Source organism: Megascapheus bottae, chromosome 15 (assembly GCF_031878675.1).
Source record: "Megascapheus bottae isolate mThoBot1 chromosome 15, mThoBot2.hap1, whole genome shotgun sequence".
Taxonomy (NCBI): domain Eukaryota; kingdom Metazoa; phylum Chordata; class Mammalia; order Rodentia; family Geomyidae; genus Megascapheus; species Megascapheus bottae.
The window spans coordinates 25033457-25046606 of NC_143523.1; the positions used below are offsets into that span (position 1 = coordinate 25033457).

Sequence of the window (13150 nt, forward strand, 5' to 3'; positions counted from 1 at the left end):
CTGCATTACCTTTTTCTCTCTTCTCAAACAACAGAACAGACAATTTTCATCAAAAGTCCAATCAGAAGTGTTTTCAGGTTCACAATCTGAAAAAAAAAAAGTAATTTAAAAACAAATTTTCACAAAGTAAATAAGAATTTCAAAATATTGTTTTAACAAAAACTTCACTAAGTAGGAGACAGATTTCATAGTTGTTTTACAACACTGTGGATCACCGGGCATCAGTGGCTCATGCCTGTAATCCTAGCTATTCAGGAGGCTCAGATCTAGGGATCATGGTTCAAAGCCAGTCCAGGCACAAAAAAAATCCATGAGACTCTTATCTCTAATTAACCACCAGAAAACTGGAAGTGGTGCTGCAGCTCAGTGGCATAGCATTAGCCTTGTGCTGAAGAGCTCAGGCCCAGAGTTCAAGCCTCACAACTGATTTAAAAAAAAAAAAAAAAAAGTAAAACAAAAACAAAAAAAGAAAAGGCTCAAACTTAGGACCTTATACATGGCAAATTCAGTGCCTTATCACTGAACTCTACTACCAGCTAGGTTTTAATTTTGCTCCTGGGGTTTGAACCCAGGGCTTCATGCATAATAGGCAAGCACATCTCTACAACACTCTTACCCTCCTGTGTTTTAAAATTCTTAGCTCAAAAGAAAAAAATCTGAAATCATGACTAAACTCATTTAACTACTATCCACTCTCTAACAAGGAATACCATAATTAATACAGGGTACTTAAGCATGTTAACAATATCAACATAAAAGGATGCTTACATGGGTATAACTCTAGCCCTCATGAAACTGAATTAAAAAAAAAAAGCTTAAATCACAAAAATAATGACAAAGATTCTGAAATATCAAACTATTTTTAGTACCTTTAAATAAACTGAGATCTTTTAATAATGCAGGTCCAAACAGCCCTTCAAGAATACTTTCAAATCCTAAAAAGGATTAAAAAATTGTATTACTACAATAATATTCACCTTGATAATAATAATCAATGTTACAAGGATTATGCTTTTAGTTCTCAAGTATAGGTTTAGGGAAAAAAGAATATCACCAACAAATCAAAAAGGGAGGATCAGCACCACAATTTCTGAACACATACATTCAGGAAAAAGAAAAAACAGACACTAGAAATGAAGAAAGGAATGGAAATTCAGATTCTCTTACTTTCCTACAAAATTTTCACATAGACTCTCAAGTTCCACCTTAAAGGAAAGAGTCAAGTTAGTTTCAAAGCTTCAATAGCTTTCCTTAAAATCCTCAAGAAGTGCCAAGGAGTGAAGTGGCTCAGGCCTGTATTCCTAGCTACTCAGGAGGATGAGATCGGAAGATCAAGGTTTAAAGCCACCTTGGACACAAAAGAACCTGAGACTCTTATCTCCAATTTACCTCTGGAAAATGGGAAGTGGGGCTTGGCTCAAGGGTAGGGTGGTATCCTTGAGCTGAAGAGCTCAGGGGCAGCTCCCAGGCTGAGTTCAAGCCCCATCACCCCCCTCCCCCGAAAAAAAAGGTATGAAGAAAAGATGAATTTCCTTATAGATTCCTAGTCCTGGGAAAGTAGAGTGAACATGGACACTTTAAACCAGTCTAATCTACACAGCAAGTTCCAGGCCAGCTTGGACTAAATATCAATGCTAAAAATTGAGGAAAACGCTTAACTCATGCCTATAATCTTAGTTATATTCAGGAGACAGATCTGCAGTCTGATGCCAACCTGGGCAGTAAAGTCCATAGACTATCTCCACCACAAAACCAGAAGTAGCACTGTGTCACAAAGTGGTAGAGCACTAGCCTTGAGCCTTTACCTCTTACCCTTGGTAGAGCTCAGGGACAGAGTGCAAGTCCTTGAGTTCAAGCTCCACAACACCCACCCACCCACCCCCCAAAAAGAAAAGAAAATTGATGAAAATAAAACAATTGATTTAGCTTAAAATGTTACCTGAAAAACCATTCCTCCTCTTCTCAAGCTTACATTAAAGTAAGCTTACATTAAGTATTACTGATTGGATACAAGTACTACTGACTAGATACTGGGAAAGCTCTGTTTTACTACCCTCTCTTCTCTGGTGGATATTTTTTTATTAATAAAACATCACTCAATTTTATTAATAAAAAATACTGAGTTTAGCAGTTGCATAGCAACAGGGAATGCCTCATGTGCTATGCTTGACATTAACAAAAGGCAAATAAAAGAAGAACAAATATACTCAAAATCTGAACCATGATCTTATAGAAAAGCCATGAAGATTGATAGTATAGCTCACAGAGAAAAATGAACACTGAAAGGGGTCTTATTGTGTTCAATGATGAGGGTTTGTGTTTATGTAAAAGCATCTTTAACATCACATAGTATATGTCAAAAAAATATTTTATTAGATTGACTAATTTCTAAAGTATTCCTATCCAATGCCATAATCATAATGAATGTCAGTATTGTCTTAGGTCTTTGTATTTCATCTTCCCCAAACTAAAAGTATCTCCTTCAATACACTCCATCAACCTTGTTCATTTGTTAAATAGAAATACATATTCAATTACTGTACATAAATTAGAGAGTACCAACCAGGAGCAAAGATAAAGAACAAAAAACGGTAGGCAGACATTGAGAGGTTTTTGTTGTTGTTGTTGTTGTTGTTTTTGCCAGTCCTAGGCTTGAGCTCAGGGCCTGAACACTGTCCTTGGACTTTCTCAAGGCTAGAGCTCTACCACTTGAGCCTCAGCACCACCTCCGGCTTTTTTCTATGTTTGTGGTACTGAGGAATCGAACCTGAATCTTCGTGCATGCTAAGCAAGCACTCTACCACTAGGCTAAACTCCCTGCCCCTTTTGTTTGTTTCTAATTTTTTTTTCTTTCCAGGCTGTTTTTTGTCAAGGCTCTATCCATTTAAGCTATAGTTTCATTACTGAGGTTCTGGTGGTTAACTAGAGATTAGAATTTTATGGCATTTCCTGCCTGGGCTGGCTTAGAACCTAAACCCACAGATAAGTCTCCTCAGTAGCTAGAATTAAAGGACTAAGTCACCAATACCCCAGCTAATCCTAATCTTTTATATCTTATTTAATAGTAAATGATTCAAAGTAGAATACTCTCTACATAATTGTATGCATGACATCAAAGTTTTCATTTTTCTCTACTTATAGGCCGTGCCATATTCCAAGTATTTTAAACTGTCAAAAATCTCAAGAAAAAAAAATCTCCATATGAATGATTTCCAACTTCTAGGATTGCATAATTTCATAATAGTCTCAACTTGACTTTTGAAAATTTTAAAGGACACTGGGTCTGAAGACAAATTTATATGTTTATACCTTAAAATACTGACGTATCCTCAGATCACAATCCTCAGATCTCAGCCTCCTGAGTAGCTAGGATTATGGGCATGAACCACCCACGCCGTATCTAAATATTCCTTCAACTAAGGTTAAGATTTCCCCTTTCTTTCATAGCCATATGCAAATGATTTATTCCTGGACCTAATAATAGATGTAGGAGATCTCCCATTACTAAGTTAACACTGGATAACTGAAGACAACATGTTTTTGCTTACTCCTCATATGAAATTTTTCTTAACAAGATAGAAGATTGGGAAATAGTAATGTGTGTGTGTGTGTGTGTTTGTGCAAATAACTAAGGCTGGATACCAAAAGGAAACCAGCAAGTAATGATAAGGTCTAGTGCTGTGTGAAGTTATTACAGGCTTAGTGAGAGATCTAAGAACCAGAAAGAAGTTACTGGACTGGGCTGGGCTGGGCTGACATACAAGTAAAGAAACTGGTAATGCTTTCCGATGTTTATCCTTAAGTTTTCAAATTGTTTCCTAACCCTTTAATCATCTCATCGCTAAATGTCAGCTAGTATTTCTTGTACAACTTTGGTAAAGTGGCGCTTTGCAAGTATTTATTTATACTGGCCCACATTTGGTCATCTCTCCTGTCTTTCACTCCTCTCTTTTCATAAAGTACTTTAATTATAAACCATACAAAAAACTTGTATAGCTGGGTGCTGTGGCTCATGCCTGTAATCCTAGTTACTCAGGAGGCTGAGCTCTGACATCGAGGTTCAAAGCCAGCCCAAGCACAAAAGGACCTAAGACTTCTATCTCCAATTAACCTCAAGAAAACAGGAAGTGGATCTTGGCTCAAGGGTAGTGTGGTAGCCTTGAGCTGAAGACCTCAGGGACAGTGCCCAAGCCAAGTTGAAGCCCCATGACCAACCAAAGAAAAAAAAAATTTAAAAAAAAAAAACTTGTATAAACTTTTTCATTGTTACAATAACCTGATTTTTTTTTTTTTTTGCTAGTCTTAGGGCTTGAACTCAGGACCTGATCACTGTCTTTGGGCTTTTCTCAAGGCAAGAGCTCTACCACTTGAGGCACCACTTCCAGCTTTTCCTATGTATGTGGTATCCAAGGAATAGAATCCAGGTCTTCGTGCATGCTAGGCAAACACTCTTACCACTAGGCCAAACTCTTGACCAACTGCTAAACTTTAACTCATGAAATGTTTTTGTTTTTTAGGTTTTATTAGCATTGATTTTTACATCGTATTTCAAATGTCATGTTTTAATAGTATTCAAGAAGGGAATCTCTATATACAATCACTGGCACATAGATATTAGAACACAATTAAGCAAAGTCTTTGTCAGATACATATTAATCTACGTAATAAAATATTATGTCTATATAGCATATAGCCCAGCACAGATTTTTATCTATGTAGCTATGTTTATATCTCCAAGACCTTGGGTACCCAAATATTGAGTCCTTACTCTTGTACTGTTTGGATCTAATATCCACTTATTAAGGACACCCATGTGCCTTTTGTTCCTTTGGTCTTGACTTATCTCACTCAACATGATTTGCTCTAATTTCATCCACTTCCCCTTGAATGCCATTATTTTATCCTGTCTGTTGGCTATGTAGAATTCCATTGTGTGTGTGTGTGTTAGCCACATTTTTTGTATCCATTCATCTCAGTAGAATATCTGGGTTGTTTCCATAGCTTGGCTATTGTGAGATAGTGCAGAGATGAACATGGCTGAGCAGGTATCCTTATCATATCCTGGGTTATGATAAGGATCTCAGGGTAGATGCCCAGGAGTGGTATGGCAAGATCATAGGAAAGGTCAATTTTCAGTTCTTTAAGAAACCTCCAAACTGCCTTCCAGAGTGGCTGAACTAGTGCAATAGGGTTCCTCTTTCTCCACAACCCCATCACATTTGTCGATGTCTGAGTTCAAAATGTTGGCCATTCTAGTTGGGGTAATGTGGTATCTTAGGGTTGTTTTTATTTGTATTCCCTTTATGACCATGGATGATGAGCATTTTCTCATGTTTTTCTGCAATCTTAACCGCTTCCTCTTCTCTTTAGTTCCCTTGCCCATTTAGTGATTGGTCTGTTGGGTTTGGGGGCGGGGGTTAGTTTCTTGAATTTCCTGTAAATACTGGATTATTAAGCATTGTCTGATGTATTATTGGTAAATATCTTTTCCCACTTGGTTGGCTGTCTTTCTACTTTAGTAGCTATGCTTTTATCTGATGAAATGTTTTTTATTTGTTGCTGTTTTTTTGTTGTTGTTGGTATTGGTAGTGGTGCTTGAACTCTGGGCCTAGATGCTGTCCCTGAACTCTTCAGCTCAAGGCTAGTGGTCCTCCATATAGTCATAGTCCTCCTTCTTCCTGTCTTCTGGTGGTTATTTGGATAGATACGAGTTTCCTGGATTTTTGTGCCAGGGCTGGCTTTGAACCACGATCCTCAGATCTCAGCCTAAGTAGCTAGGAAAGCAGGCGTGAGCCACAGGCACCCAGCTGAAATGTTGGCTTTTATTTTATTAATTGATTTTTGTGGGTCATGGGGATTGAACTCTGGGCCAGGATGCTATCGCTGAGCTCTTCAGCTCAAAGCTACCACCCTAGCCCTTGAGCCACAGCCCGACTTTCTTTTTCCAGTGATTAACTAGAGATAAGAGTCTCATATCCTTTAGTGCCCAGGCTGGCTTTGAACTGCGATCCTCAGACCTCAGCCTCCTGAGTAGCTAGGATTACAGGCATGAGCCACCAGCCCCAGCAAATGCTGGCTTAATAATAAAACTTTGGGGGGGTTGGGGATTTAGCTCAGCGGAAGTACCCTTGCCTGCAAGTGCAAGGCTCTGAGTTTGGTCCTCAGCTCTGGAAAAAAATAATAATACCAAAACTTTGAGGGAAATCTGTAAGTACAGAATCTTGAGCCAGGAACTGATAGCTCACAGCTATTTTTCTTGACTCATAAGTGTTGTACTCCTTCCACATGCTTGTGCCATGATAAACTTGCCTCACAAGGGGTCTAGAGCAATGAGGCCACTTCATCTTGGCCTATATATCTTGGACAGCCTCTAGAATTTTGAGCCAAAAAAATTGCCTCATACATTTCATTATAGCAACTAAAGGTCTAATACATATAGTTTGAGAGAAAAAAATGAGTTTAAAGTTTTCCATTGTTTCTGAGTACCCATATAGTGGTAGATTAGTTATTTGAGTTTCTACTACATAAGCCAGGTGCTAGAGATGTACTAGTGAACAAAATACCAAGCCTTTAACTTGTGAAATGGGAGACCGGTGATGGTGTTGATACATAATGTATGGCCTAAGGGAGGGCAGGAATAATAGTAAAAATACAACCAAGTGAGAAAATAACTAAACCCTAAACTCTACTAACAAACAGTAGAAAAAGTTGGAAAAACACTGAATAAGAAAACATTTAGAGGGGCCGGGAGTTGGCCTAGTGGTTAAATTGCTTGCCTAGCATACATGAAGACCCGGGTTCGATTCCTCGGTACCACATACACAGAAAAAAAAAGCTGGAAGTGGTGCTGAGGCTCAAGTGGTAGAGCTCTAGCCTTGAGAAAGTCCAAGGACAGTGCTCAGGCCCTGAGCTCAAGCCCAGGGCTGGCAAAAAAAAAAAAAAAAGAAAGAAAACATTTAGAGTCCTGAGAAATTCATGTGCTGGATAATGTGGCAATGTTGAAATTATGATGGAGCCTTTAAAGCAGTAGGGCCTAGTAGATTGTAAGTCCTTAAGAGGGGTCAGTAATTTGCTCATAAGAGCATATTCTGCTGGGAGAGTACAATGTTATTACAAGCCAGACTGACACCTTCCTCACTTTTCTCTGTCCCATACTTCTCTAACATGGGCAGAGTATAGTAGGCATAAAGATGCTGACATCATGCTGGAGCAGGGTAGGACATGCCTGTAATCCTAGCTACTCAGGAGGTTATCTGAGGATCTCAGTTCAAAGCCAGCCCAGGCACTAGGGCACTAAAGTCTGTGAGACTCTAACTACTAGAAAACCAGAAATGATGCTGTGGCTCAAGGGGTAGGGCGGGAACCCTAAGCTGAAGAGCTCAGTGACAGCACTCTGGACCAGAGTTCAAGCCCTATGACCCACAGGAAAAAAAAAATGAAAGTAAGAAAAAAATATGTTATCAGGCAATACAGACTATCAGAAACATAAGCAAAGTATATGCTATCACTTTTGGCTGTAAGTTACCAAGTTTCTGGTATTTTGTTGTGGCAACACAAAACAGACTAAGTCAGAAAACCAATACTGAGAATTGACTGAAATGAGGATGCAAGCCAAGTGGACATCCAAAACAGAATTCTACCAGAGGGAACACTGAAGCAATATATTTAGGGTATGCTATATATGAGAAATAGCAACAAAACTTGCTATGGCATTAAACCTTTTCATTATCTGCCTGTTAGGTTGGATAAAACCAACAAAATTATAGACATGAATGCTTTTCTAATGCTTGCTAGTTCTATGTGGCTCTTGGTCATATCACTTCATCTAAACAAAGGTGGAAAATGGGAGAGACAAGGTCACACCTAAAGATCTCACAAATCATGGAAAAAAGACTAATCTATTTAGCAGAAATCCATTATAAGCCTGGTACCTGGTCGCTCACATCTCTAATCCTAGCTATTGAGGAGGCTAAGACCTGAGGATGGTGAACTCTAGCTCAAGGCTACTGCTTGAGCCAGAGCACCACTTCCAGTTTTCTGGTGGTTAATTAGAGGTCAGAGTCTCAAGGCTGACTTGTGCCCAAGCTGACTTTGAAAGACCCTCAGATCTCAGCCTCCAGAGTAGCCAGGATTACAGGTGTTCACCATCAGCACCCACAATGTTTTTTGTAAAGAAGTCCTGGGGTCTTGTGCGTGCTAGGCTTGTCACTCTACCACTGCTTTCTGCTTATTTGTAAATGGAATTTAGTGAACTTTTATGCTCATTCTGGCCTTGAATCACAATCTTCCAGATCTCAGCCTTCTGCATATTAGGATAGAGGAGTAAGACATTGGTACCCAGCTTTAAAGATCCCACTTTTGAGGGAGGAGGGTTGAACTCAGGGCCTGGGCACTGTCCTTGAGCTTTTTCACTCAAGGATAGTGCACTGAGCCAAAATGCCACTTCCAGTTTTCTGGTGGTTAGTTAGAAGAGTCTTCACAGACTTTCCTGCTGGGGCTGGAGGCTGGCGGTGGTGGCTCACATCTGTCATGCCTCAAAGGCATGATAACTTAAAGATAATAAATTAATCATTGTAAATAAAAATGAAAAAACAAAACAAGACTAAGTAAAAAAAACAACAACTGTTTTTTTGGTGGGTCATGGGGCTTGAACTCAACCTGGGCGCTGTCCTTGAGCTCTTCAGCTCAAGGCTACCGTCCTACCCCTAAGCCTGGGTGTTGTCCCTGAGCTCTACAGCTCAAGGCTAGTGCCCCAAAGTCCTATTTTAAGAGTCTCAGGTCCACCATGCAGTAGCTCATGCCTGTAACCCTAGCTATTCAGGAGTCTGAGATCTGAGGATGAAGGTTCAAAGCCAGCCCCGACACAAAAGGACCTGTGACTCTTATCTCCAATTAACCTCTAGAAAATGGAAGTGAGGTTTGGCTCAAGCAGTAGCCTTGAGCTGAAGAACTCAGGGACAGTGCCCAGGCCGAGTTAAAGCCCCATGACCCACACACACACAAAAAAAAGTCTCAGGTCCTTTTGTGATCAGGCTGGCTTTAAACCTTGATCCTCAGATCTCAGCCTCCTGAGTAGCAAGGATTATAGGTGTGAGCCACTGTGCCAGCTCAAGACTAAGAAAATTTTTAACATTAAAAATTTAAGAGAGGGCCGGGAGTTTGGCCTCGAGTGGTAGAGTGCTTGCCTAGCATGCATGAAGACCCGGGTTCCATTCCTCAGTACCACAAAGATAGACAAAAAAAAAAAAAAACCACAAAAGCCAGAAGTGGTGCTGAAGCTTAAGTGGTAGAGCACTAACCTTGAGAAAGTCCAAGGACAGTGCTCGGGCCCTGAGCTCAAGCCAAGGACTGCCCCAAAAAATAATTTTTTAAGAGAAAAGAATGACTGAAAATGTATATAGTTTTCTCTACCATGTAGCAAACTTGATAAGCACACAACAAAAGTGGGGAAGGGGCTCATTCCTATAATCCTTACTACTCTGGACCGTCCTGAGCAGAAGTTTACGAGACCACTTTTCAAAAGCCAATGTGATAGTATATTCCAGTCATCCCACCAACAGAGAGAAGCTTAACTTAGGGGGACTGTAGACAAGGCAAAAAGTCAGACCCTATCTAAAAACATACCAGAACAAAGAGTGAAGGATAGGCATGCCTCAAGCATAGGAATTCCTATTTTGTAAGTGCAAAGCTCTGAATTGAAACTCCAAGACTGGAGAGAGAAAACAAAAGATATAAACTATTACACATGGATTGTAAACATAATAAATGTATATTTTATCCCACCTCCATATCAAAGTAAAAACCCCCTAATTTAAAAAAAAAAAAAAAAAGCCATTCTAGGGGCCGGGAGTTTGGCCTAGTGGTAGAGTGCTTGGCCTAGCATGCATGAAGACCCGGGTTTGAGTCCTTCGTACCACATGTATAGAAAAAAGCTGGAAGTGGTGCCGAGGCTCAAGTAGTAGAGCTCTAGCCTTGAGAAAGTCCAAGGACAGGGCTCAGGCCCTGAGCTCAAGCCCAGGACAGGCAAAAAAAAAAAAAAAGGAAAAAGCCATTCTAGTCAACATTTATTATGGGAAAATATAACTACATAACGAGGATATGGGTAGCATGGGGAAATATTGGGGAGAATGATAGGAGTTAGCAATGATCAAAATTCATTGTACTTATGACACTGAAACCCCTTTGTAAATAGTAATAATTATTAAAATAATAATAAAAGAACCCTCCTTGTACAACTAACATATGCTAATAAAAATCCTGTTCCCCCTATTTAAAAAATGGGAAGGGAATAAAAATATTAACTAAGAAACAAAAAGAAGTTAATTACAGAGGACTACAACAAAACCAAACTAGAGCCAGAATTGGTGGCTCACGCTTGTAATCCTAACTACTCAGGAAGCTGAGATCTGAGGATCAAGGTTCAAAGCCAGCCAGGTTACAAAAGGGGCACAAAAGAACCTGAGAATCACAGTTTAAAGCCAGCCCAAGAACTAAAGAACAAGAGACTTTTTTCTAGTGGTTAAAGTGCTTGCCTAGCATGCATGAAGACCCGGGTTCAATTCCTTGGTACCACATACATAGAAAAAAAAAAGCTGGAAGTGGTGCTGAGGCTCAAGTGGTAGAGCTCTAGCCTTGAGAAAGTCCAAGGACAGTGCTCAGGCCCTGAGCTCAAGCCTAGGACTGGGAAAAAAAAAAAAAAAAAAAGCCAGAAAAGAACAAGAGACTTTTATCTCCAAATAACCACTCTTAAAATGGGAGGTTGGGCTGTGGCTAAAGAGGTAAGGTGGTAGCCTTGAGCTGAAAAGTTTAGGGACAGTGCCCAGGCATAGAATTCAAGCCCCATCCCCCCAAGACTAACAAAAACAAAAAACAAACAACAAAAACTAAGTTATTTAGAAAACAAGGCAGGCCAGGAAAGGTGGCTCATCCCGTGTAATCCTAGCTACTCAGGAGGCTGAGATCTGAGGATCAAGGTTCAGAGCCAGCCCTGGCACTATAGTCTGCGAGACTCTTATCTCCAATTAACTCCTAGAAAATGGGAAGTGGGGCTTGGCTCAAGGGTAGGGCCGTAGTCTTGAGCTGAAGAGCTCAGGGACAGTGCCCAGGTGAGTTCAAGCCCCATGATCCACCACAAAAAAAAAAAAAAAAAAAAAAAAAAAAAAAAAAAGCAAGGCAGAAGTAGTTCTTGATCAGTAATCACATACTAATCACATACATGTAAAATGGAGCAACCTTTCCAATTAAAAGGAAGTAAAGACAAAACACAGAATTAGTAGTCTTAAGAAAGAGCTCCTGAGGGTTGGGAATGTGGCTTGGTGATAAGAGGGCTTGCCTAGCATGCACAAAGCCCTGGGTTCAATTCCTCAGTACCACAAAAAGAGGCCAGAAGTAGTGCTGTAGCTCAAGTAGATAAGAGTGCTAATCTTAAGCAAAAGAAGCTCAGGGGCAGAGCCCAGGCCCTGAGCTTAAAAGCTCTAGGACTGCCTCTCCCCCACCCACCCACCCACCCAAAAAGAGGCCTTGACAGACTCAGCACCATTCAGCCAAGACAAGCATCTGTGAATTGCAAAGTGAGCCACTATCAAATACTTCATATCTCATGCCTTTTAGATACTTTCTAGACCAAAGCTATGATAAATTTCTGTTGTTTCTATATCATCCAATCCATGGTAATTTTGTTTTTTGTTTTTTTATGTCACTCCTAGGGCTTCAACTCTGGGCCAGCTTGCTTAAGGCTTATGCTCTACCATTTGAGCTGCTTCCTTTACTGTATTTTGTTAGAAAAACAAAACAGTAAAATGGTACTGGAAATAGGACGCTGGTGTAATAAATACCTGGGCACTGGTGGTTCATGCCTGTAACCCTAGCTACTCAGGAGGCTGACATCTGAGGATGTGGTTCAAAGCTAGAGAGGGTAAGACTTATCTCCAACAACCCGACAGCAGGAAGTAGAGCAGTAGCTTAAGTGGTGGAGCACTGACTGGCCTTGAGGCAAAGAGCTCAGGAATAGCAGCATCCAAGCTCTGAGTTCAAGTCCCTTGACCAACAAAAATGAAATAAAACAAAATTACTTGATTGTGAAAGTTGTTTCGGATGTGGATACTGGGTAGGGACTAACAAAGTATTTTTTGGGTGCACCTTATGGCTATTCATTTTTGGGTGCCACTCCTGGATTCTTTTTCTCAAGGCTAGCACTCTACAACTTGAGCCACAGAGCCACTTCCGACTTTTACTGAGTACCATGTTTTATTGGACGTAAGAGTCTCATGGATTTTTCTGCCCTTGCTAGCTTCAAACCTAGATTCTCAGATTTCAGCCTCTTAAGTAGCTAGGATTACAAGTGTGAGTCACTAGTACCCAGCCAGGCAAAGATCCTTCTAATCAAGTCTCAGATGGAAATGAGGAACATGTTATTCATTAACACAGGGAAAGGCAATTTTTGTTATACAGTGGGAAAGAAATAGGTGGCTACTCTTTGGAGTTCTAGCATTTTATGAAAGACTTAATTAGTAAACAATGAAACTAGATGCTTATCTGTAGAAATATCTAAACACAAAAGGATCTAGTAAGGATCCAGCAGTCCAGTTCCTAGACTCAGCAGTGGGGGGGGGGGAGATTATCTAGATAAGACTTGTGTGTCAAAAGGGGACCAGGGCTGGGAGTTTGGCCTAGTGGTAAAGTGCTTGCCTAGCATACACTAGGACCATGGTTCAATTCCTAAGCATCACATATATAGAAAGAGCCGGAAGTAGTGATATGGCTCAAGTGGTAGGACTCTAGCTTTGAGAAAGCCCAAGAACAATGCTCAAGCCCTGAGCTCAAGCCCAGGACTGGCAAAAAAAAGAAAGAAAGAAAGAAAGAGGGAAGGAGGGAGGGAGAAAGAAAGGAAAGAAAGGAAAGAAAAGAAAGAGGGAGGGAGAAAGAGAAAAAGAGAGAAAGAAAGAGAAAATAAAATAAAGAAACAAGAAAAGTTAAAGCTTTGCACACAATTTAAGGAATGAGGAAACATCTTCAGTGTAGAACAGTCACAAATGGGGGAATGATACTCACTGGACACTGTTGAAAATGAACTATACAAAACATGAGAAGGCGTATCAATGTGTGTAAAGTAAGGCACCATCTATCTGGCAAATATAACTGTAACCCTTCT

At 40.2% G+C, this 13150-nt stretch overlaps 1 protein-coding gene across 3 annotated transcripts in view; it reads right to left on the reverse strand.

The window, feature by feature from the left end:
- Lcor (ligand dependent nuclear receptor corepressor) overlaps nucleotides 1-13150 on the reverse strand; it is an 85845-nt gene that overhangs the window by 57565 nt on the left and 15130 nt on the right. For 2 of the 3 annotated variants that reach the window (XM_090346154.1, XM_090346158.1), the window contains exons 3-4: nucleotides 870-935; nucleotides 10-86 (exon numbers count right to left, since the gene is read on the reverse strand). Coding sequence is in view for 1 of the 3 variants with exons in the window: in XM_090346158.1 (XP_090202284.1) it covers nucleotides 10-86; nucleotides 870-935 (143 nt within the window). In the remaining 2 variants the exon portion in view is untranslated. The remainder of the gene's footprint in view (nucleotides 1-9; nucleotides 87-869; nucleotides 936-13150) is intronic. The other variant, XM_090346156.1, reaches the window with a different exon arrangement.